At 43.4% G+C, this 27039-nt stretch overlaps 1 protein-coding gene across 2 annotated transcripts in view; it reads left to right on the top strand.

The window, feature by feature from the left end:
• Positions 1-7627: 7627 nt before the first annotated feature.
• Positions 7628-27039, top strand: part of TAFA1 (TAFA chemokine like family member 1) — a 335849-nt gene continuing 316437 nt past the window's right edge. The window contains exons 1-2 of one of the 2 annotated variants that reach the window (XM_080995952.1): positions 7628-8550; positions 11071-11191. In XM_080995952.1, coding sequence (XP_080852078.1) covers positions 11080-11191 — 112 coding nt within the window. In that variant the 5' untranslated portion in view covers positions 7628-8550; positions 11071-11079. The remainder of the gene's footprint in view (positions 8551-11070; positions 11192-27039) is intronic. The other variant, XM_080995951.1, reaches the window with a different exon arrangement.

The following is a 27039-nucleotide window of genomic DNA, read 5'->3' as shown; positions in this document are numbered from 1 at the left end:
GGTTGCCCTCCTCTGGACACGTTCCAGTTTGTCAGCATCCTTCTTGAACTGTGGTGCCCAGAACTGGACACAGTACTCCAGGTGAGGTCTGACCAGAGCAGAATACAGTGGCACTATTACTTCCCTTGATCTAGATACTATACTCCTATTGATGCAGCCCAGAATTGCATTGGCTTCTTTAGCTGCCGCGTCTGCCCAAGTCATTTTGAGGCAAACCACAAAATGGCAGGCCTCACCTCTGGGAGAAGAAGGAATGAGTGAAGATCTACATGGGGAACAAGTAGGGAATAAAGATCTACATTGGAAACAAGGAGGTGAGTGAAGATCTACATCAGGGAAAAGCAGGAAATCAAACCAACCATACTTGTTCAAGTGGGGATCAAGGGCCGTGGGCGACAGGGGGAAGTGGCCCACTCTGAATCATGCTGGTTGGATGCAGAGGAAATTAACTATGCACTGTGTGACTATGTAATTTATTTTGTTTGTCCTGAATCTTCTGACATTCAGCTTTATTGAGTGTTCCCGGAGTTCTAGTTCTTTTTCTTTGGGCGTCAGTTTCAAAACTCCTTGTCCAACATTCAACTTTCTGTGCCTTGTGCACTGATCCATCCAAGGGACCGAGAGACTCTGAGCCACCTCCCTGGGTACCACTTTCCCCAAGACCCAGAGACTGGTCACCTTTGTTAGTCGTTCTTTGTAGCGTTCGCCAGGATGTGGCTGTACATCATTGCCAGCTGTATGCAAGTTATTGATGGCTTCTGCTGTGTACTCTATTTATTGTTTAAAAATAAACTTTAGGTATAAACTTCCTTGACAAATAAATCAAGGCTTACTTCTTTATACACATCCTTTCCCCCCCCTCTCCTCCCGTCCTAAAATAAGGGGAAGAATATTTTTGTATCTGGATTTTGTGAGTCATGACTTGATCTCCGTTTTTAAAACAAAGTTTATGCTAGATCGAGGACAAAAAAGTTTAGCTTCCCCTACTCCTACCCATCTCCTACCGATTTTAGTTACGTATCAGCAGATGTTTGAGGATTATGCAAAAGGTGTCAAGGAGATGAAAATGGCTATAGCATCCTACAGACCAGGTCATTGGGTTGGGGAGGGAGCTATAGAATTGTAGAGTTGGATGAGACCCTCAAGGGCATCTCAACTACAGAATCCATGGAGGATGGCCCTCTAATCTCTGCTTAAAAGCCTCCAACGAAGGAGAGTCCACAATCTTCTAAAGGAATTTGTTTCAGTGTCAAACAGCTCTTACTGCCAGAAAGTTCTTCTTGGTGTTTAGTTGGAATCTTCTTTCTTGCAATCCATTGGTTTGAGTCCTACCCTCCAGAGCAGGAGAAAACAAGCTGCTCTTTAAACATTCATTGGTTTTTAAACATCCAGGTCTTTAAACATTCATTGGTTTCAGTATGAGAGAATTGAACGTGTACTCTTATCCCATCCATTGAAATACAAAGGGTTTTCTGGAACATGCCCACCGCACTAATCTCTTAATCTCTGCCCACACACCCTGGAGAAAGGTGATCACAAAGTTTGTGTTTTGGATGAATGTGAGGGGTAAGTGGTGCTGTGTCAGATTGAACCCGTGGAACAGCTAGGAAGAAGAGTTGCACTTCAAAAGTGGTTATTAGGATTGATGGAGTTCTGGAGTTGTATCTACTTCCTCTCTCCTCATGAAGCCTCTTCCAAAAGCAGCTCCAGAGGTCCCTCAACTGACTTCTTCTCTGTTTTTCCAGCTGACAGGACTAAAACCAAAATGGTCGCCATCCTCTCATGGGGAGAAACAGGAAGCCCTGGTTTTTCTGGGACACTTGAGGGGCATTCACAATGTCTCATAGCCATCAACTGCCTTCTCCTTCATGTTGCCTGCGCTGTGTCACCCACTGTTTTCTGCCTCCTTCCCTCTCCCCACTGCCCTGAGCCTGTGGCATAGATCTGGAACCAGAGAGAAACCTGCCCTGACAAGCCTGCCAGCATGAAGTCAGCCTGGGGATATCCCCAGAGAGCAATGGAGCCAGCTGCACTTAGATACCGAAGAAACCTTTGACGCTCCCATGCAGACACAGAAATACGCAGCAGGCAGCAAAGAGACAGTGGAGTCCAGAGTCTCCCCTATTCCTTTCAGAGCCGCTGCCCTGCCATCTCACCCTCATTGACCTGACTTAAACTTCTGGCGTGGTTCCTGGTTTGTCTCTGAGAAAGCTTTTGCTGCATTTTGCAAATCAGACAATTATTTCCCAGACTCTCCATTTTGTGAGGAAGGATTTCTCTCTTTTTAAATTTTGTACGGCTTCCAGAGTCTCTCTCTTCCTTATTTACTCCTCATGCAACACACACACACACACACACACACACACACACACACACAAAGCCTTTCTTATTCAAACTCATTCTGGTTTTCATTGCCCTGAATTTGGCACAGGGGCTCAATCTGCCGTAGACAAGCTTGCCTTTACTGCTGGCAGAAACTGCTGACTTATAAACCGAGCGGGCCGAGGGAGCCCACTGAGGTGCTGCTCTGAGCTCATTTGCAGCTGCAGGTAACAGTCCTGTGTCTGTCTAGTGGGATCCTGGGGAGATGAGCTTTTTCCTCTGCATCGTAGTTCTTAAAATTGGCAGAAGCAATATTGAGGCAGGTGCGGGTTGAAGACGCACAAGAGTATATCCGCCAAGGACTCTTTTGTTCCTCTCAATGAGGTCAAGAACCAGGGCAGGGAAGAGATTAAGGAAGCAACCCTGTCTGTTGAATATTCCCTCCCCATTACTCAAAGCAACATGCCCCATGCTTCCTAAGCAACAGCCCTGCACAGTAGCAGCATCTGTCTGGGGTTATAGAGTGGCGTGACTTGCATTGCACATCGAGGGAGCAGGATTTGGCTGAGCAACAGCGAGATTGTACCTTACAGAAATCTGTGGCTTGCAAAAGCTGGCAGTGCCTCCATCACCAAAGTATTAAACCACCCATAGCCTGATCTTTTTCTTGGCCTTCCTGATTTGCTTTCCTGCCCCTGGCACCCACTGCCACATCCCCTCCATCTCCACAGCCTTCATCTGCCCTTCCTCTGTGGCAAGGTTGCTCCCCAAGGTATCCTTGAATGTTGTAAGTCTTGCGTCTTTCTATATGCTAGGACATTTAGCTTAACTCTGGCGCTATCCCCAGCCTGTTTGGAAACTTGAATCGGAAGGGTGCTGCCTTCATCGGTTTGCAACGTTTGAAACACAGTGTTTAAGCTTCCACCTACCTGGGCATTATGCCGGTCAGAAGAGAAAATTTGTGATGCTTATTCTTCCTCTGCTCTTCCATTTCACCATCTAGGAGGTGAAGGGTGCCTTTCTGAAGTGGGGAGCTTGCTTGTAGTTTTTTTGGGGGGGTGAGGGAGAAATTTGATGCTGTTCTCATTTAAAGGCAAATCTGCCAAACTTTTTCTTTTCCAGACAATATGCAAATCAGAACATGGCCATTCTTCGAAATTAACACTTCTCTGAATTTTGCAATGCAGTTCTCCTGCCAATTAATATGTACCACAAAAGAGGCATATATTAAAGTTTGCACAAAAATGCACTGCCTTTAGGGAAATTGCTTGCAACAAGGCAGTGCATTTTTGTGCAAACTTTAATACACAGGCCTCTTTCTTGGTACATATTTCTTGTTAAATTGTCATACCTGCATACAAAAATAGGTTTATTATGAGAAAATAGCATTAAAATCGCATTAAAATGCTGACAAATTTGCATGAGGCCTTTTTTTAAAAAAAACAAAAACCGCACACAAAATTCTTGTGTGGTTTTGGAGAGCTGGATTTAAGATTGGAAAAGTGAGAAAATCTGGGAAGTGAAACTGAGAGATTTGCCCATCACCACTTGTAGCCCCTGTAGTCTCCCATGCATTAATCTAGAACCTGGAAGGTGGAATTCAGCATCATGCTAATCCAATTGCTCCACTAACACAAGCATTTCTCCCCCCTGCATTATGTTCTGTGGGTTCTCCTGAAATTTCCAGAACTGATTGGGGGCACAGGGGTGCATGTGGAGAAGTGAAGGAAGAAAGCCCTGTTGCACTAGCAGGGACCTGTGCTGGCTCCCACTAGTGCAACTAATTTAATTGAACCCAGCCCTGATTTTCCAGGGTTCAAGATCACAGGGGAACCTACAGAAGTAGAAACAGCGTCCAAACCTCAGCTAGCTACTCTTCAACTCATGGGAGGCAATGGGGATGGACAGGAGCAAAGCAAGCTCAAAGCCACTCTCCCCATTCTCATGCTTTATTTCCACAATAGCCCCTTTCTACAAGGCTATGTATCGAAAACGAGCTTTCAGTACTTTTGTAAGCTGTTTCAAGCTTTGAGGTTTCTTAGAAAAACAAACAAACATGGCATGAGCACAGATAAGGGGAGGAAGGGGAGCTGCTGCCTCCCCTTAATCCTGAAAAAGTATTGAAAACCATTAAAAATACTTAATTACATGAGGTTCTGCCCCCCCAGCAGAAACCTGCCCCCCCCCACAAAAGCCCGCCCCCATGTAATGTCCTCTTTTGGGGGGATTTTTACCCGTGATCTTCCCCCAAAACTGAACAACTTTTGGGCAATCTTTCAAAAAAAAGCTGAACAACTTTTTGTCCCCCACCCCCAGCAAAACTCTTGGCTACACCCATGAGTGGTGGGGAGATATATACAGTGGTACCTCAGGTTAAGAACTTAATTCGTTCTGGACGTCTGTTCTTAACCTGAAACTGTTCTTAACCAGAAGCACCACTTTAGCTAATGGGGCCTTCCGCTGTCGCTGCCCGATTTCTGTTCTCATCCTGAAGCAAAGTTCTTAACCTGAGGTACTATTTCTGGGTTAGTGGAGTCTGTAACCTGAAGTATCTGTAACCTGAAGCATCTGTAACCTGAGGTACCACTGTATATATCCATGGCCCGCACCTTGATATTAAAGAAAATGATGAGGGTTTGAGATGCATTGGAGCCTTGGCTTCCACACAGCAGTTGCTGGACTGGATTCAGCAGATACATTTGTTGAATCTGGAGCTGTACTATTGAACTTCACTGCCTCAAAGACCAAAGTCAGTCTCGGGCGATGGGAGGGAAGAACCGTCTCAGTCTCTTTATATATATTACACGATAAAATATAATAGTGCCAAAGGAGGCATTAACAGCCATGGGAGAGACTGCACTGAATTCTCTTAATACTACTCTCCATGCTAGTTGACATCTCTGAATTTTAGCAAAGAAGCTTATTGGTGTGAGTGTAATTACTACAGGTTTGTTTGTCTGTTTTTTTCAGCACAATAATTTTAAGCATTTGAAAAAGAAAGAACAGCAGAAGGCCATTCATAAAGTGCCTGCTCTAGAGTAGTTCCAGTGCAGGGTTCGGAGCAAGAATACTGTGGATGAAATTGTTTGTGGCTCGAGGCCAGCGTGAGTGTTACTGTGAACTTGAACTTGTATTTTATTGTGTTGCCTGCAGTGTTGGCCACTGTAGCTATGCTTTTATGCGAAGAGCTTGGATTTATAGGAGATGATGCATCTTGATCCTTCTTCCCAGGTTTTAGTGCAAAGCAAACACCATTACTTTTAAGGAAGTGACTTTCGCAAGGAAGCCCGTTCAGGACCCAATTGCCCGACCCCTCTCGTGTGTTTACTTGGAAGCATGCTTTACTGAGACCAGTGGGGTTTGCTCTCAGGTAAGCGTGCCATAGGATTGCCTCTTCAATGTCGTTATTGTCAGGATAATATATGAGAAGAGGGGGAGGGAAATGAGTTCATTCCTGTAAATGACCACTTAAGTTGTTGGCAGCAAATAAATGACTGCAATAAATTGTTCTTCATGCCAAGGCCTCATGTTAGGGTAGGATGCTGAGGAAGGGGAAGGGACTTTATTCTTTCCCAGCACATCCTGCACTATTTCAGAATTAGAAAATCCTGTATATATGATCTGGCAAAATTAAGAACCCCCACTGACCCTCAACAAGGAAGAATTTGAATGCATACCCACTCGTCCCATTGAAATAAATTGGAAATAAAAGTGGTTCCTTTTGGTTGTCTTGCACTCTTGATTGTTTAATTTTTTTTACTTATGGCAAAGGAGAATCATTTCGAAAGCACATTCATTCATGGGACCAGACTCCTTCATTCTCCCAGTTTCCCAGTTATCTTTGCTTCCCTGCCTGCCGAATCTTACATGCTTAACCAGCATCAAAAAAATTGGGGTTATTTTGTTTTTGTTTTGAAACTGTTTGAGTCAATTTGGCATTCACATGTAAATGTCAGCACACCTAGACAACTTGTGCAAATATCCCAAAACTCAAGAGACATGCAAGTCCATAACAAATCAACACCAAAATTCACAGCTGGGGAATACCTTTGTTGAAACCAACCAAAACAGCAAAGAAACTGTAGTAAGTCTTTGAGTATTTCAGAACTCTGCGTCAGGAAACATGCTACACACAGCAGAGGCTGTCCTCACCCCCCCCACTCCCTGATTTGTGTAGCTTCCTGATTGACAAAGAGCTCTGGAGAATCCAAAAGCTTGCCACCATTTTGTGGCACCTTAAGTTGACCCTAATGTAGGCATTGCCCTGTTGTGACTAACTTTGACAATCAGCATCAACTGGTGTAAGCTCATATGAATGCTGACAGTTTTCAACTTTTGGGCACGAACTGTATTTTAATTGTATTTACCCAAATACTAATTATTTACCCAAATACTAATTAAAAAACCCACTTTTCAGAGGTACCCAGGTGAATCACATCTAAGAGTTTTTTGGACATTCATTTTTTTAATTAAAAGTTTTCAGTGGGGGAATAATGTGAAAGGAAAGAAAGATGAAGAAAGAGGGGGGGATGTGGTAAATAGAATATATGGCTATATAAGTAATCCAGTTATTCCAATAAATGTAAAATTGTTAACAAGACATTATACTTTTTATGAATGTATTCCAAATTTACAATTTACATCTAAAAGCAGTCTGTTCATATTTTGCTAGAATTGCCATGTCTTCTATTGATTGATGGAAGGGAGTCATGGCATTATCTCTCCAGCAAATTAATACCAGTCTTTTAGCAGAAGTCAGAGTTTTTGGGCATTCATGACAACTTAGGTGGGTAGAAAGTTCCCTTAGGCTGAGTCAGACCCTCAGTCTACCTAGCTCAGCTTTGCCTACTGGTGCCTCTCCTATGTGGAGATGCTGGGGATTCATCCTGGCCCTGTGAGCTACCACTGCCTTTTCCTTGCAGAGGTTGTAACCTTGTTAGTCTGTCGCAGGAAATAAGAGCCTTGCCTCCTTTAAAAGCCTTAACAGGTTTCTAGCCCTCATGGACTAGACTAGAGTCTCCTTCATCTTCATCCGATGCTGGTACAATCTATCCACCACAGGCAGGTTCCAGCACTCTCAAAAATATGCTTTTATGCCACAGCAAAACCCGTGTATCTTTCAAGATCCGCCAAAAAAGAAAAAAAGAAAAAGGTTTGTTCGTGCAGTTTTTCAGAAGATGGTCAGCATTGCTAAGCGAAAATTCTGAGCCTTTCCTGCAATACCGACAAAGGCTCCGTATATATATGAATGACACCCCCGCATCTGATGACTATTTTGGGTACCCGCCTTTGCTTAAAGAAGAAAAAGAAGAAAAGTTGTCTTCCCACATTGGACTGTAGGTGCTTCCCTGCCCAATCTCGAGCGGATTCAAAACTCCTCCCTTCTCTTTGGTGGCGGTGGAGCAGGAGGAGGAGGAGGAAGAGGAGAGACTTGCAGAGATTAGGGTGGCAGCCAGACTTAGGGACCCTCCCGGTGTTTCCAAACACCTTTCTTCCGCAGGCGTTCCAGCTGGGCTGGGCTGGGCAGGTGAGTCAGCCGGAGGCTCCCGTCTGCCAGAAGAGGGGCCGTGTCCCTTTAAAGACATGTGATACTTTCCCCCCAGCCGGGGAATGCATTGAAATAGACTCTTCGGTACTTACACCGCGCTGTATAGGCGATCTGCGCTTTTCCTACGTACATCTGCTCTTACTCCGCTCTGAGTGCATTGGAGAGAGAGAGATACATATATATAGGAAAGGGGAGAGAGGGTGGAGGTAAAAAAAGGAGAGAGAGGGGTGGGCTGGTGTGTCATTAAACATCCACCGATCCTCTTCTCTAAGTGCCCTGGAAGCCTGCGAATTATCTCAAGATCACTTGAAAGGTCTCATCGAGCAGAAGGTGTCGCTCCGAGATGATTTAAAGGTGAAAATGACAGGCTTTCCACCTCTCAAAGCTTGGCTACTTTTCTGACAGTCTGGGAGATAGAGAGAGAGAGAGAGAGACAGGGAGAGAGCGAGAGAGCCTAGATGTCTTCCTTACTCTTGGAATAGGATTGCCAACGAGGACACAGAGACACAAACCAACCCCCGGTTTCGTTTTCGTGCGTCCTCAAGAAAGGCTGCTGTCGAAGATTGCCGGGCGAAACTGCACGATCCCGTGTTGTGGTGCAGATGGATTTTTTGGGGGAAAGTGTCCAGTCTTTCCAATGAACGCGAACCGGGCACTGTGCTTTGGGTTGGAATCCTCAGGTAAGGACGGAGCTGCTCGGAGGACTTCTCGGGATCCTCCCGCCGAACGAATGTCAAATAAATATACCTATATGTATCAGTAATAATAATAATAAAAATTGTTGTTATTGTTATTCGGATGAGAGAGAGAGAGAGAGAGAGAGAGAGAGAGAGAGAGAGAGAGGGTCAGATCATCAAACCCAGGGAAGAAAGGTTAGCAAAGGGAAATGTTGGCTCTGGAGAAAAGTTCATACCAATAATGTTGTTTGAAGATGGATGGTGAACGCTGGGGGGCGGGGGGGGGGGTTGAAAAGTCCTCACTGCCTGAAAAGAGAGAGAATGCAAAGAGATCAGCAGGAGAAGTTTTTTTTCCCTGTCTTTCCCCGCTGTTTAAAAGACTACTCTGCTTGGAAGATCAGCCCCAGTGGAGAGGGAAGCCTCTTTTCCCCTTTAAATGTATTTGCTGATTGCATCAGATACACACACACACCATTCATATATATATATATATATATATATATATATATATATATCCCTAACGAAAAGAGGGAGGGGCATCCATCTCTTTGAAATCCACCCAGAAGTGCATTTGTGAGGGGCTTGGAAGGGAAGGGCTGGCTGTGTGTGGTGCTTTTGTTGCTGAGGTTTAAGGAAATAAAAAGGGGGGGGGAGGTAAGCCAAAAGTAAACAGCAGGGAGAAGGAAACAACTAATTATATATATGTGCTGGGTGAGTACATCAGAAACACAGAGCAGAGAGTAAAAGGGCATCCCGCTGGTGAAAATTATGTTTTGCAATTTGGTTGTTAATTATGCTTCTCCTTTGGAGCTGGAAACTTGTGTTTGATCCATTCAGCTTCCTCCCTCCCCATTTCCCCCCTCAAAAAGAGCCTCTTACAAAGAACATGCCTAAAAATTCAAAAAAAAAGAACAATGATGTCCATGTCTCGCACTTGACACTTGTACTCCATGACTGATCTGCCACTGGCAGTGATTTCAATTGTTAACCAACCGTGAGGATAGATCACTTCTGGGGTTTTTTTTTAATACTTGTAAGCCCAACCTTCAAATGTGCGTGTGTGTGTGTGTGTATGAGTTGTTCTGCATGAGAGATAAAAGAGGTTTATTTGAGCTTGAATGTCTTTTCTCCCTTCCTCTGGGGGGGAAAAAAGATGTTCATCTGATTGGATTATTAGATAGAAAATGCCATCTTGTCATTGGCTGACTAAGGAGCATGCCTGAAGTTTGATTAATTTGGCAATGTGGAATGCAGCAGAAGGTGTTGTTAAAAGAACTGGATGGAGCGCAGCATAGCCAAGCCTTGGAAATCTGGCGATCCTTGAAGGCTTAGAGGAGAGGCTGTTAAACTTGTAAAGTTTACAAGGTGTCTGTGTGTGGAAATGCCCAGTGCCAGAGAGCTATCAAGTGATGGCGTATGTCGCCCTAGCAGAGAGAGATCTCTTGCTTTGGTAATGAGGATTCCTTTCTATTTTCGATACAAATTGATTTCTGAATAGATCAGTCCTCTGCCCTTCCTCCATTACTCAGGAAATTCAGTCTAGTCCTACAAGTTTTCTTTCGACGAGACGCAAAAGAAAAGGAAGCTGTGTGTGTATGGACGGATAGAACAGAGTTCTGAGAAACAATTACTTTGCTTAGCAGACAACACTGCAATTAAAAATTAATGGCCTTAGAAGTTAAAAACGATGCAGCCCCTGCCGGAGAGAGATTAGACTTGCCAGATTGTCAAGGCAGAGCTTGCTTGAAATGTGTCTTGGCACTGGATGTCAAGTTACTATTTACAATGTGCTTTATGAAGTTCTGAGAGGGCTCATCTATATTAATCTCTCTGTGATTGCACAGGCACCTTAATGCTGTGAGATTTGGCAGTGGCATGTTCCAGCTACAACGCCCAGTTTTCCTGGCCCATTTCCATTGACTAGGAAGGCGTGAATGGCACCCTGCGATGGCACCCACTACGTCCCACGTTGTGGCTATTTTGCAGGATGGGTTCACTCTCGAAAATCTTGTACGCCCAAGCGATTTGCTTGCATGCTTTGTGTGCCCATATCACGAAACAGAGTTACTCATTGGGTATATACTTGCCTAGAGTGTTTCTGATCACACCTTGAAAGTGCAATTAAAGAATGAAATGGAGCGTGGATTTCTTAGCTTCTGCCTTAAGACTGTCCCATAGAACTGACACGTCCATTGTGACACAAGCTTTGGCAGGCTTAGACCTCCTCCATCAGCTGCACCTTGGTTTCCTGTTAACCTTGGGCTTCTTTTAGCACTGCTTTCATTTATGCCCCTGAATTATTAAAAGTTAATCTCGAAGCAGGCAGCTTCCTTGCATTCCTTTGGACGCACTCCTTTGTCACATGACAACTGGTCTGGAGGAAAGGGGGGGGAATTGAGGTGGGGAAGCATCCCCCCCCCTACCTTCCTTCCAACATGGTTCAGATGCACATAGCATCCAAATGGAAGCAGAATGTGAATTCACTTGCAGTGGGTGCTAATTGTTGTCTACTATTTCCTTTAGAGAACGGCCATGGTCTCTGCAATGTCCTGGGTCCTGTATTTGTGGATAAGTGCCTGTGCCATGCTGCTCTGTCAGGGCTCACTTCACCACACCTTCCAGCAGCATCCTCTGCACAGACCAGGTAGGACCAGTTACAAAGATGCTGCTCTGTGCAGCCTCATGTGTGAGCCTATACTGTATATTGATGCAATGGGGATTAATCTGTCCCACCCCTGACATTCTACAAGCTGCTTCCTTGCATGACAATGAAATCAACCAAATATTTGCTCTCTTGCCTGCCGTGGAAAATCACAACCTATTTTTTGGGGGGAGGGGTGTGTGTTTCTGTCAGTTTCCTCAAATTGGCATGGGAAAGCTCTTTAGATTATACTGTAGATTCTTTTTACACTGTGTGGTAAGAGAATAAGATTTCTTTCTCCTGTGGAGAAACAATGCAGTTATATAACTTTGAGCACTTTTATTTCCTGTGCATTTGCGAACTGAGGCACAAGTCTCCCCTCCCTGCAAGGAAAAGAAAAGACAGGGGGCCCAATGTTTGCATTCAGATGAGAAAAGGACAGATAATCACATGCCTATTTTAGTAACTTATTTTCTCTTACATCTGTGGATGGAGACAAAAAACTCAAAACACCCACCTACCAATAACTATGCATTATCCTTTACTGCCACATGCAGGGTGAATTCTAGAATGTGGGGAGACCTGCTTGGCAATGTTGCAGCACAATCTCAGCCCTTTTACTCAGAAGTATGTCCCCCTGTATTCGGTGATGCTTATGCCCTGGTAAACGTGTTTAGGATTGCAACCTAAGCCATGTCTCCAGGAAGCCCCTTAATTCAAGCCTTATGTAACCACTTATTGTTCCTGGGATGGTTATGCCAAGTGTAAACGATGCTGCAACATGGCCTGCATTTTTGTCGAACGCTGCTATTTGTGATCGTGGTGAACGTATGATAAGGCGAACGGTATTTCTGGTAAAGCATGTCATGTTTCCAAGGATGCTCCATGGCTGAAAGGTGCAAAAAAAGAGGATTTTGGTGTCGGTAATAGAAATTGATTAAGGTAAGATTGTGTCTAAGGCATTGGGTTGCATTGACATTCCTCACATGGAAATCAACAATGTAATATTTCAAAGCTGACCATTCATTTGGAACTTGCTTCATGGGCTTACTGTCCAGGAAATGATCCATGTGCATACAATGCAATATGAGAAGGCTGATGAACTGGCCACTGCTCATAGGATGTGGTGAGCTTCCCACCCCCCTTTTCTCTCTCTTAGAGTTTCAAAAGTGAAATGTGTGTAGTGATGATGGGTAATCATGCTCTGCTGATTTTGAGAATATCACTTTTGGCTCCAATAGATGTCAACGTCTTTATTCAATCTGATGTGGGTGAGGAAAAGCGTCCTTCAGACCTGGAAGTAATAGCTTAAGAATCTTAGAAACGAAAGGGAAGGTTTGCCCAAAAGGATTGCGGTGAAATTGCTCATTGATAGCTTCCTCTAGATACAGCCCTTGAATCAGAGTTGCACAGGAGCACAGTTCTACTCTTATGTCTTATATACCCCAGGCCATTCTGTGTGTTGTGGATTTCATATACATTTTGCTCTAGGGTGCGCAATCGATTGCTTCACTAACTGTCATTGTTATTGATCGGAGGCAGGTAGGACAACCGGTACGCATGTCTTTCTCTCAGAGCCATCAAGAGAAGGAAACAAAGTGCCCACTGAAACAGAAAGGTGGCAGCTATCTGCTACCAATGGCAGCACAATGGACAAACAAACCACTGTATGTATAAATAGTCAAAGGGAAAATGCAATCTCATTTTTGCACAATCAGTTGAAACAAGTGACATGATGAGAGAAAAAGAAAGGAAAGAGGGATAGACCTTCCGGTGGCTGGCAGCATTTGCCTAAGCTTGAAAAATCACCTCCTTTATGAAGCTAGAAGAGCACGGCACGGGGTGCATACAAAGTATTGGGGGAAATGGGAAATATGACATATCTTTCGCAGGGGCTGTGATACAGACTGAAGGCTTTACAGCTGCCTCATCACCTGCTTAGGAACAGCAGAGCTTTCCCTCTTGCGAGACTTTCTGAGGCAGGCAGCCTGCACCCTACATGAGTAAGATTGATGGTCTTCTGAGCCCAGGCAGCCAATTTCAGTCTCTCAAGAAATAAGCCACTACGTTGACAGATGAGTGGAATTTGATGGAAATGCTCACCATTGATTCAGGTTGTTCCATGTCTGGATAGGAGAAGATACACTGAGAGTCCTTTAGGAAGACAGAGTTAGAGGTTCTTACGAGATTTCTTTTGTCACAATACAGAAATTCTATCTATCTATATCTATCTATCTATCTATCTATCTATCTATCATCATCTATCTATCTATCTAATCTGTGAATTTGTCATCTTATTTGAGAATGCAAGTGGTGGTGGTGGTTGGGGACTGTTGCACAACATGAAGAAAAAGGAAATGGAAATGTGTTAATGATGAAAATGAGCAGAGTTTTTAATATATTCAGCTGCAGTCCTCAAGCGATTGCTATTTTTCATATTTATATTATTAGGAATGCATCATTTACTTTGAGTTAGCCACTTTGAGTTAGCCACTGTTTAAGGAAGATTAAAACACTGCATCAAGAAGGGGGGGAGGGAAGAGTGAATAAAAACTGGAGAAGATGAATCGATGCATAATTTTCTAATTTCATACTGTTGTACTAGAAGGCCTTTTCTATTTTTAATAAGGTGAAAACACACACAACTGTAATTAATTGTCTAGCATACCTCCACCCCAACTATCACAATCTCCCAGCACTTTATGGCAGTTCAGTCCATAATTCTTGGTGGGGGTCTTTAATTTGTAAGAGGCCTTCCAAATAATTTTTAAAAGCTTGACAAGAGCGTGGGGAAATTAAGGAAGACAAGTCTCTCTATGTCTTCCACCTCCTTGACTTGATAAATGGAAGATCTCCTTTAAAGACCACAGTGTGCAGCATTTTAAATATCACATGATTTAGTGGACTTAATCTATTGCTCTTGAATTTGGCTTTAAATAAAGCTGCATAGAGAAACCATTTCTCCATGTGGATGGCTAGGTTGGTGATTTTAAAACTAAGAACATGGGGGAAATGGTGAGTTTAAATGTTTTTTTTGCTAGGTTTAAAAGTACAAAGACATGTGGCCCTTATCCAGGGAATCCCAGGATGCCACTGACTGATGCTCTGCCAATGCTGTTATGGTGTCACACATGTTTCTCTATGGCCATGACTGTCATGTGGAGTGTGATTTGATTTCCTTAACTATTGCCTTGTTTTGTGCTTGGATTAGTTTCTTCACCTTGATTGCTGCCCCTGCCTTGAAGCTATAAAAGCAAATGATTATGGGCTGTACCCAACCACGTTGTCCCATCCAGCCACTTCCCTCTCCAGCAGAACTTCTCTCTCCTCCCACCACATGCATATGTTCAGGTAACTCCCCCCAACACTTGGGAGGAGATCTGGGGGTTGCATGGGGAGATGAGGAGGGACAGGAAGTTCTTTTGCATAAGCTGAAGTCCTTGCACCAATGGGACACTTCGTTGGATTCAACTCAAAACTTTTTTGGGGTGGTGCGGGGAGAGAGTATGGCAGCACAGGCATTAACTGCCCCAGGACTGCACCACTGTAAGGCATTTCTGATATGAATCATATGCTCTAGAACAGCAATGTCCAACCGGTCGGCCACGATCGACAGGTAGATTGTCGGGGTGCTCCCGGTTGATCGCAGAAGATAAAAAAAGTGATCGGCTGGTTTCCTATGAGCAAGCATGCTGCACTGTGCCCCGGTGCTGTGTTCCATCGCTGGCACCATCACTGCTTAGAAAGGTTGAATTCCCTGCGTCGGCGTCAGAGTGTGGGAAGGATAGAGGGCAGCAGAATTTTGTGCTAGTGATTTTATGCAATCTTCACCCCAAAAAGCTTAATAACTCTTCTCAGCCCCCCTAAAAGAAGCTTAACAACTTGTGCCAGCCCTTCCTAAAAGAAAGCTCCACAACGCTGGCCATTGTTTCCCCAAAAAGCTCAAGAACTCTGGCCTCCCCCCCCCCAAAAAAAAACCTCAGCATCTCTGGTCTCACCCCCTAATGAAAGCTCAACAACAATGACAATGGGTAGATCACTGCCAGTTTTATTATACTCAGAGTAGATAGTCTCTAGAGAGTTGGATGTGCCTGCTGTAGAAGTTCCCAGATTAGAATGTTACTAGTGATCTGAAAAGGGCCCCAAACAAATATGAATAAAAATCATGTGAACTGAGTTTTCTTGGGCATTCTTTGTCCAGGTGGCTATAGCATTTTCCTCTTTCTTTTCCTCTCCTGCACACCTGTGCCACTTCAGCATGGCATGGAGATGGAACACATCGTAAAGGTCAATTTGGAAGGTGGTGCATTGTGATGTTTGATGCATTGTGATGTTCAACCAGTTGTTGTCGCATCATTTAAGAGCCCAGGAAGGGATAGAAAGTGACTCTTTACAAGCTTGGTGTAAGCAATCCTAACAAGAATTGTGAGACATCCAGCGTAGGCATCAATCTTACTATAAAATAGGTTCCAGTTACAGATGGGTAGCCGTGTTGGTCTGCCATAGTCGAAGTAAAAAATTCTTTCCTGTAGCACCTTAAAGACCAACTAAGTTAGTTCTTGGTATAAGCTTTCGTGTGCATGCACACTTCTTCAGATACACGATTCACTGTGTATCTGAAGAAGTGTGCATGCACACGAAAGCTTATACCAAGAACTAACTTAGTTGGTCTTTAAGGTGCTACAGGAAAGAATTTTTTACTTATAAAATAGGTGTGTTTGATGAATTGAGTCTTTGTCATTTCTGAAATGAAGTACCCCGATCCAAACCTCCCAAACTGATGTGAGGATTAGAATGTAGATCTCAATCAGGTTTTGCACTTTGAATGTTGTGGTGCACTTATCAGTTAAAAACACACACACAATAATGTATCCAGAAATATAGGTTCTCAAGAGAAAATACATTTTGAGAGAAACCATACATTTAACTATATAATGAAATGTGAGTTGTCAAGTGAAAATTGCATATTTATGCAGAAATGAGAAGAAATGGATTTAGGAGTGAACCCATTTGAAAGTAAGATAGGATGGAAATAGGCTGAGTCACCTGTAGGCTGTAGAGTGATAAACTTGGTGTGGTGATGGGGGGGGGGTATTGCTTTGGTTGCTACTACATTATGTATTTTTGTGCTTTTATATTGTAAACCACCCTGTGATCCTTGGATGAAGGGTGGCAAAGAAATTTAATAAATAATAACAAGCAACATGAATAGAGCATACTCTAAAATCCCAAGGCACAAGGGAAACCTCCTGGTGCAATCGTGGGAATTCTCCACCTCACATACAGAATGTTCTCCTGGTTAAATAAGAGGCTGAAGATGGTTTGTGGAACTGATTTGGACTGTGTGAATTAGCTCTTACAATTAAGTGCAAGATATTTGCATTTTTGTATTGTTTATGTATTGCATTTTAGTCACACATCAGAGTATTTGCAATTCAGGTTTCAACCCAATCCCTTTCAATGGCCTCTATTTACCAGAACCCATCTGAATATTCTGATGCCTGCTAAATCATTTCCCCATGTCTGTCTTGGGTTCCTCATGGATTCATTTCACAAATAGTTCATCTGAACTGCTAGAGAGGCTCTGCAGGTTTCAACCAACTCCTCCAGAGCCCTAGAAGTGAGTGGGTTGTATCCTTGAGAACACAAAGTGTCAAAACTGCAATGGACCCAGAGTCATTGTATTTTTAAATCATCATGGCCATACAAAGGCTTTCTAATACAGGGGGAAAAGGTGTGTGTGGAAAACGAGAATGATTCTGCTGAAGACATGTGCAATGCTACACAGCAAGCATGTAAAGCTTCAAGTAGAAAGGCAAATCTACAAGGAGTGACAACTACCAAGGGATGTTAGAAATAAAAGGGCAAGGAACATGAAGGGGAATGTGAGCCTGCTACTCACTAAAAATGAATAAACTAGGACAAATGACTTTAATTTCTTCGCTTCAGTCCCAAATAGAGTAACAAGACATTTCACAAACAGTTTTGAAGTATCACAAGGATAACATCTCAGAATCCAAATTTACCTTTAAACCTGACTATAGCTCCAAATTGTTCACCTGTGTTGTCAAAAATACTGGTGTCCTGGCAGTGGGTACCAGGAGCAGAACTAAATCAGAGGCAGACCCTTGACAGTTATTTTGTGGGGGGGGGGGGGGGGGAGAGAGATTGTGTGTATTGTGGATGGGGGAGCAATACATTAAGTTTGCATCATAAAATCTTAATGCAGACCTACCCAATTCATGTTTCCCAAACTGCTACATAAACCAGTATGCGGCTATCCTTTGAAATTCACATTTCTCTGAATTTTGTGTACAAAGAAGCATGTCTTATGGGGAAATGACATTCAAAAATGCATTATATTGGGGAAAACAACTTTCTATACAGCATGTATTGGTAAAATCATGCACACAAAAATTGCAGATTAGGAGAAATTCCCCTCAAAGCGTGTACAAGTTTCCGTGCCGACTTAAAAAAACACACACACACACACAAAATCACAAACTCGTGCAGAAATTGGGGGGGGGGGGGATTATGATGGCAAAGTGAGAAAGCAAAAGAAACAAAAACTGATGGATCTGTATGTCTCTAGTTTACATGACATATCATCGAATTCACTCAGTGTGTGGTAAAGGCCACTTCCTTAGATGGCTTGAAAAAAGGAGATTGGAATATTCAACAAATAGTTATCACATTGGCTGGAGGCGACTTCCAGCTTTGGAACCAGCATACCTCTGAATGCTAGCTGCTGGGGGAGAGCAGGCAAGATGTCCCTTTGAGCATCCTTCAGACATCTGGTTGGCTCCTGTTGGACGCAATGTAATGGTCTAGATGGATCTTTGATCTGCTCCAGCTAAGTCTGGAGCCAAAACAAAATTGAGCAGGCAGGAGCAGATTCCAAAATTGAATCAAAGGCAGAATCTGGTGACACCAGCAATCCTGGCCAGCTGCTGTGCTTGAAGTGGCTTATCAGGGTCCATCAACACCCTATAGGTGCTGATGCCTCTTGGGCTCTTCCTCCCCATTTTCCTGGTCATGGGCTTATGTGACAGCATAACACAAAGCCATGGTTTAATAAGCTTAATAAACCATGGTTGAATAAAGGTAAAAGGTAAAGGGACCCCTGACCATTAGATCCAGTCGTGACTGACTCTGGGGTTGCGGCGCTCATCTCGCTTTATTGGCCGAGGGAGCCGGCATACAGCTTCCGGGTCATGTGGCCAGCATGACTAAGCCGCTTCTGGCGAACCAGAGCAGTGCATGGAAACACCGTTTACCTTCCCGCTGGAGTGGTTCCTATTTATCTACTTGCACTTTGACGTGCTTTCGAACTGCCAGGTTGGCAGGAGCAGGGACCGAGCAACGGGAGCTCACCCCATCGCGGGGATTTGAACCGCCGACCTTCTGATCAGCAAGCCCTAGGCTCTGTGGTTTAACCCACAGTGCCACCTGCATCCCATACCATGCACTAAAAGGGATCACTGGGTGTATTTCCTCTCAAGACACGTATAACTTCTTCCTTTTAGTTACCAGGATAGTTTGATCTTTTCTCCTCCTTCAGTTTTAGTGTTATGGTTTTTGTTGCCCCCCCCCGCTCTCCCATTTTTAATGTTTCCCTTTCCAGCCTGTCATGAAACTGAGATTTGCTAAGAGCAAGGTTTCTGCCTTCTTCTGGGATTTCACATCTTCCCCTAACTTCAAATGCTATAAACAGAGTCATTCTCTGGAGCCAAACTTAGTTTAGCATTAAAACAGTGCCGGAGACTCCTTAATGTGCTTTGGGCAGAGAGCTGCCGCACACTTGGGCTGCAGTGTACATTGGATCTACTTTTTTTGAGTTTGGTCCAGAGGGACCTTGGGGAGGAATGCGAGTAAAATAGTAAACAAAGTGGCAGCAGAGCATGGAGTACATTTTTGTGGCCTATAAACTGAGGGGGAAATGAAAAGGGTTAATGGGACACAGCTCTGGAGTATTCTTTCCAAGATTGAAATAAAGGGTTGTCTTCAACGTAGCATGAAAGTGAACATCCCATCAGTGCAAGAATGGAACAGTCTCCCACTTTCCTCTACCTGTGCGCACCTGATATCTGTTCTGGGTTCCCTCCAACCCTCTAGAGCAGTTTGGGGGATGTTGTGGTGGGGAGAAGAGGAGAGAAATCCCATTGCACTCGCACTAATCCTTGTACTTGAGCAAGAATACCACCCACAGTGTCCTAATGGGCTATCTATCCTCTGTATAAGGAAATGGGATCTTCATTCCCTCAAGGAGAACATTGGGTATGTGGTAAACCAGCCAATGCCCTAGATTCTCTTCCCAATGTTTCACCAGCTCAGCCTTTGCCAGCTTAGTGGGCACCAGATGTTGGACGGCAGCTCCCATCATCCCCAGCCAGCATGCACACTGATGGGAACTGTAGTGCAGCAACATCTGGAGAACACCAGGCTGGTGAAGGCTGCCTGCACTCCATCTTGCTTCTCTCCCCCTGCCATTTGCCGGACAATGGCTCCCCAGCTGCAGGGAACTCCCCCTCCGTTCCACTTTCTGCAGAATCACTGAGTAGAGAAGGACATCTCATCTGGATGTGCAACTGGGCTCCTAAACTAGTCAAATGTGGGAGTTTCCCCATATTTCTCAACGATGTTAGACTATAGTTAACTTAGGGTTAGGTCCAATGGACAGCAGTCAAATCTGCCGGTTGGAGTCCTCAGCATCATGCTCTAACCAGTCAGGCATGCTTTCTTATTGTCAGACTGAATTCCTATACTAAAGACTTAAATTCAGATGTAATTATCCCAATCTGATGTTTTATTAGACCAGGAATGAGCCACACATCCGTGCAGTTCCTTCCTTCCTTCCCCTCACACATCCAGTTTCAGTAACTATTTCCTAGTTTCCTGTGCCATCTTCTGGGAAACTGTGGTTTGAAAGCTCCCTGCAAATCAGATGCAGATCCAGGATCAGGATTGTGGCATCTGAACTCGGTCTTTAAGATACCTCTTGTTATAACCCGGCTAAACTCTGGCCTCACAGGTCACTCTACTACTCAGTATGAGGGACAGATCAAGTCAATGAGACGGCGACATTCTGAACCTTGTGGCTCTCAACATCTCCTTAGTGGCTTTGATGAAGTCAAGAAATAGCTTCCAGAAATTTACAGAGACATCAAAGGGTGGTGTACTTTATCAGAATTCGCAGAAGTAAATGCCTGGAGATGCTAACGTTTTTAAATGCAGTTTGTAACTCGTAGTAAAACAATGGAGAATTTACCATTTCTCCAAAGAGGGTATGCTGCACCCACAAATATCCCACAATCTATATATCAATCTATCTATCATCTCTCTCTCTCTCTCTCTCTCTCTCTCTCTCTCTCTCTCTCTCTCTCTCATTTATCTATCTATCTACATCTATCTATATCTACATCTATCTATCATCTATCTATCTATCATCTATCTATCTATCATCTATCTATCTATCTATCTATCGATCTATCGATCTATCGATCTATCGATCTATCGATCTATCGATCTATCTATCATCTATCTATCATCTATCTATCTATCTATCATCTATCTATCTATCTATCTATCATCTATCTATCTCTATCTATCTATCTATCTATCTATCTATCTATCTATCTATCATCTATCTATCTATCAATCTATCATCTATCTATGTATCTATCTATCTATCTATCTATCATCATTATCTATCTATCATCTATCTATCTATCTATCTATCTATCTATCTATCTATCATCTATCATCATCTATCATCTATCTATCTATCTATCTATCATCTATCATCATCTATCTATCTATCTATCTATCTATCTATCTATCTATCTATCTATCATCTATCTATCATCTATCATCATCTATCATCTATCTATCTTCTATCTATCTATCATCATCTATTTACCTACCTACCTACCTATCATTTATCACAATTATATCCTACCTTTTCTCCAAGGAGCTCAAGGTCTCCCCCTACAAAAAAAGTCTTTGGTCTTTTTTTGGGGGGAGGGGGGATTTTCACAGCATTTTTCTTAGAAAATTGCCCTAGTTGCCATATGCCTGGGTTTTTCCAGGCATTTTGCAGATTTGGCTAAAATCCGCCCGGATACTAGTCCAATTCCCAGACGTGTCTTGGAAAACCTGGGTGTATGGCAGCCCTAGGGCAGTTCTCTTCCTGCCAATTTAATCCTGACAACAACACTATGAGGAAGGCTAGGCAGAGAGACTCTGATTGGCTCAAGGTCACCCAGTGAGTTTCATGGCTGAGCAGGGATTTGAACCTTGGCCTCCTAGATCCTAGAGCATAGCTTTCCAAACCGTGTGTTGCAACACATTAGTGTGTCAGCTGCAGTGTGTAGGTTTGTTGCGCGAATGCTCCCCCTGGGGCTGGAAAGTGGTTAGTTGAACTTCCAGCTTGCTAGTACAGTGGTACCTCTAGTTACGAACTTAATTCATTCCGGAGGTCCGTTTTTAACCTGAAACTGTTCTTAACTAGAGGCGTGCTTTCGCTAATGAGGCCTCTTGCTGCTGCTGCGCTGCCGGCACATGATTTCCGTACTCTTCCCGGGGCAAAGTTCTCAACTCGAGGTAACACTCCCAGGTTAGTGGAGTTTGCAACCCCCAGATCTCCTGCCAAGTGTTGGGGGGAGTTTGTAACCTGAAGCGTTTGTAACCTGAGGTGTTTGTAACTCAAGGTACCACTGTATAGCTGAATTACTGTGTGGTGAAATGATGCATGTCTAAAAAGTGTGTCACCAACCTGATAAGTTTGGAAAGCTCTGTGCTAGAGCAACAATCCAACCACTATGCCACACTGCCTTTTTTTCTTATCTGCTACGTCTTCGGTTACCCCCCACCCCCAGCATGGAGAAACCCATGTTGCTCCTATTTCTCAGTCAACCTGATTTGGCTGCATAGCCACCATAACTCAGCTTTTGAGTTTGCTATTAGAACACACAATTAATATGTATCAAACTATCCTCACAGTTTTGATCCGGCTGACTGTGAGTGAGGCCCAAGCATCTTGATCTATCTAGATGGTGGCAGCTCTTTCAAAACATGTGCAAAAGTCTTTCCATTTCTGACTTCAATGACTTCTTTGGATTCAGTGTTTGTCTCATGTATCTTGAGTCTAAATTTGAGCAAGGAAAAAGATCTTTAGACCCTCTTTTGAAGTTAGTGCGGATTAAATGAGATCAGCATCTTTCCCCTGCAGTCTCTAAAATATTTCTGACATCCTGTTATATTTGCAGAAAGGAAGCATACTGTTGAATAAAAGCGAGAAAGCCAAGTAATCTTATTTATGTGTAACTACATCGATTGACCATGGAATGACTCTGGCAGATTTTAGCCAAGGATTATATCTGTGGCTACAGGGGGCAGGGGAGAAAATCCTATTATCACGTCTTAAATAGCAGCAACATTATTTGCCTGAAGAGACTGGGGTCACAAAACATTCAAATGTGAGGAGCTCTAGATCTGAGTTGCTAGGTTGTATGGGTCATCATCCTAAAACACTATACCCCTCTGCCCTACTACCCATTTAGGATGTAATCCTGACCTCCTCCTTATCCCCACTGCTAAGTTTGACTTATTTATTTATGTCTTGTCTATATACCACCTTCTCCTTCAAGGAGCTCAATGTGGTATAAATGGTTCTCCCCCCCCCCCCATTTTACTCTCACACCAACCCTGTGAGGTAGGTTAGGCTGAGTGAAAGTGACTGGCCCAAGGTCGCCCAGCGAGTTTCATGGATATGTGGGGATTCAAACCCTGGTCTCTCAGGTCACTATAACCATTACCCTTTCTGCCAGTGTATGTTCTGCTGGGTTGCCAGGTCATGTGATTAAGCTGAACTGACTTAGGATCCAGCATAAGCCCCCGTCCCTTACCTGCTCCTGCTCCCACCACTCCCCTGGACTGCCCATTTTTCAGGGTTTATGCAGGCATAAGATCTGCTGGCCCCAGATCAGGCAGCTTAGAACCAGTTGAACTGAGATGAGGTTATGGCAGAGTTACCTAAGTTGTGCCAGGAATCAATTGTCTGAGCTAGAGATCTTTTGGATCCTCACAAGCTCACTCCAGCAGATCTTGGATTGGGGATGAACCCTGCATCTCCAACTTCTCCTTAATCTGCCTGTCTTTCTTCCTGTACATATGGCTAGGGAATGGAAAGTGTGGAATGCTACACCTCAAGAAGAAGAGGGGAGATTTCCTATCCATTTACTGTGCCATGGAATGGTGCAGAAGCAGTGGTGGCAGATATATATATATATTTTATAAAATATTTATTAAAGTTTAAACATTGCAAAAAAACATAAACAAAAGAAAAGAAAAATATGAGCGATAAACAATTACAAAACCTCAAAAACAAAAATAAATACAGAAATACAAAACATCAACAATACAAAAAGAAAAAAGAAAGAAAACAAAAGCATTAAAAAGGAAAAGAAAAACCCAAAAAAGAACAAACAAACTTACAAAAGAACCACATATTTTCATATCCTTATCTTTCATTTGCTTATTTCCTCGACTTCCTCACACCTCCTATTTTGTATTCTAGTTCAATTAAATATTCCAGCAAGTCCTTTCCCTCTTTCACAAATTTAGTTCCATGGTTTAACTTAATGCAATTTTAAACTTAAATTTACCTCTTTACCCAATGTCAATCTATTCATACTTGATTCTTTATAATATTTCTACTAAAGTCATATAACTTCTTTCCAGCATCTTTCTAACATTCATTAATTTTGGAATATTTCTGTAAATAAGCTTTAAATTTTTTCCAATCTTCTTCCACCGACTCTTCTCCCTGGTCTCGGATTCTGCCAGTCATTTCCGCCAATTCCATGTAGTCCATCAGCTTCATCTGCCATTCTTCCCTGGTAGGTAAGTCTTGTGTCTTCCAGTACTTTGCAATGAGTATTCTTGCTGCTGTTGTAGCATACATGAAAAAAACTCTGTCCTTCTTTGGCACCAATTGGCCCACCATGCCCAGGAGAAAGGCCTCTGGTTTCTTTAAGAAGGTATATTTAAATACCTTTTTCATTTCATTATAGATCATCTCCCAGAATGCCTTAATCTTTGGGCATGTCCACCAAAGGTGAAAGAAAGTACCTTCAGTTTCATTGCATTTCCAACATTTGTTATCAGGCAAATGATAAATTTTTGCAAGCTTGACTGGTGTTATGTACCACCTGTAAATCATTTTCATTAAATTCTCTTTTAAGGCATTGCATGCCATAAACTTCATACCAGTGGTCCATAACTGTTCCCAGTCAGCCATCATAATATTATGTCCAACATCCTGTGCCCATTTAATCATAGCAGATTTCACCATTTCATCCTGAGTATTCCATTTCAATAGCAAGTTATACATTCTTGACAAATTCTTAACTTTAGGGTCTAACAATTCTGTTTCCAGCTTTGATTTTTCCACTTGAAAACCTAGTTTTTTGTCCTGATTATATGCCTCCATTATTTGATAATAATGGAGCCAATCTCGCACTCTGTTTTTTAATTTTTCAAGGCTCTGTAATTTTAATCTGTCACCCTCTTGTTCCAAGATTTCCCAATACTTCGGCCATTTGGCCTCCATATTGAGGTTTTTCTGGGCCTTTGCCTCCATAGGTGACAGCCATCTTGGGGTTTTGTTTTCTAACAAATCCTTATATCTTATCCAGACTGCAGTGGTGGCAGATAAATCCCTTCTGAGTGAGACATCTTGTGCATCAATGCATACGTAGACATGCCAGCAGGCATATCCTTTCCAGAAGACAATCAGGCAGGGCAAAGCAGTCTGGATGGTTGCAATGTTTGTATATGAAAAATGCTTGCAGCTTCTGTAGAGATTGGGAGCAAATTTACTTGGGATATGCTGTCACATAGTCCACTGTGCATTCAGTCTGATTTATTTTTAGCCTCGCCTCTCCTTTAGGATCCCCTGACCCTTTGAGAATTGTAAGAACAAAATCAACACGGAGGTTTTGCCCTAATGCCTCGCCCTGCCTTAGTTGTCTCCCTGACTGTCAAAATCGAGATTGCAACCTGCTTGGGGCAGTAACCTGCCACAGATACTGGACCCAACCCTCTGTGTGCCCGGAATTTCTAGGAGGGACCAGCGCACAGTGCTAGAGCAACAGTTTGCATGAAGAAGCTGCCAGGTTCAGCTCACTCCATTTCCATGTAGCAGGTGGAATGGGAAAGACCTCTGCCTGATTTTTTTTCTAGACATCTGAAGACAGCCCTGTTTTGGGAAGCTTTTAACGTTTGATGTTGTTGTTTTCCTGTATTTTTGTTGGAAGCTTCCCAGAGTGGCTGGAGCAGCCAGTCAGATGGGTAGGGTAGAGGAAATAAGTTGTTGTTGTTGTTGTTACAGCACTGCCATCCAGAGTTGTTGATAATGAGTTGGATAGATGGGCAGAGCAACCCAAACTGAAGGAAGTCACTGTAATTAAATTATTCTGGTGTAACTTAGGTAAAGGTAAACGGACCCCTGACCATTAGGTCCAGTCGTGGACGACTCTGGGGTTGCGGCGCCCATCTCGCTTTATTGGCTGAGGGAGCCAGTGTACAGCTTCCGGGTCATGTGGCCAGCATGACTAAGCTGCTTCTGGCGAACCAGAGCAGCGCACGGAAATGCTGTTTACCTTCCCGCCAGAGCGGTACCTATTTATCTACTTGCACTTTGACTGCTAGGTCGGCAGGAGCAGGGACCGAGCAACGGGAGCTCACCCCGTCGCGGGGATTCAAATCGCCGACCTTCTGATCGGCAAGTCCTAGGCTCTGTGGTTTAACCCACAGCGCCACCCGCGTCCCTTACCCATATTCTAAACTCCAGTTAGGATCGTGGCTATTGCTGGCCTGAGCCTGGCAGAGGGAAAACTGGTATTTAAAACATAGTCGATGGTGATGCTCTGTTTCCGCAGCAATGCTTCTGAATACCAGTTCCTGGAAACTGAGGGAAGGGAGATTGCTCTTGTGCTCAGGTCCTGCTTACAGGTTTCCCACAGGCATCTGGTTGGTCACTGTGAGAACAGGAGGCTGGACTATATGGGCCATTGGCCTGATCCATCAGACTCTTCTTATACCTACCTTTACACCAATATAACTTCCACTGCATTGCTAGGTCATGTGACTGAGCTGAATGAAGTTCAGTATATGGTCTCCCACTGCCCTGTCCTAGCTCGGCCATTCCCCCAGAATGCCCTTTTTGGGGGACATGACTGGGACGGAGAACTTCTGCCAGCATAGACCTTATGCACTTATTCCAAACCCTACTCAGCCTGGTGGAATTTGAGTTGGATTGCTCCCAAAAAGTCTGGCAAACAGTTCCTATTGTTCCTACAGTTTTCCTATACTTTCCTGTGTTCCTACATTTTATGTATTAATCTATTTTATGTATAGATTAAGCAGTATATAACCTTAGCTACAACAATCAATAAAAAATTGATTGTGGTTTGAAAGCACTGGAAATTGTGATCTTTGCCACCAGAGCTATATACCCATTGGAACTTTGTTCCTTTTTTAGAAAATAAGAAGCTCTTGTTCTGATATCTGACGGAAATTCCAAAATTTGCAGATTAATCAGACATTAGGGGAGTCGATCAGATTTGGATGAATCCCAGCTCCCAAGGTGTAACAGGGGTCCCATGGAGGGACTTTTGGCTTGTCAGACATGAAGCAAGCGCTGTGCAAAGTGACACAAGTTGAAGTGGATACCCATGAAACACTTTGTGGTGTCTTTGCAACCTAGATATAAAATAATACTTCAACCAAGTGTCTGCCACAAGGCCAAGTTGGGATGATGGAGGAAGGAAGGAAGGAAGAACACCAAC

This window comes from Podarcis pityusensis (genome assembly GCF_964106645.2).
Source record: "Podarcis pityusensis genome assembly, chromosome: 2".
NCBI lineage: Eukaryota > Metazoa > Chordata > Lepidosauria > Squamata > Lacertidae > Podarcis > Podarcis pityusensis.
The sequence above is the reverse complement of the archived record's forward strand: the minus strand, read 5'-3'. Positions and strand labels throughout refer to the sequence as shown.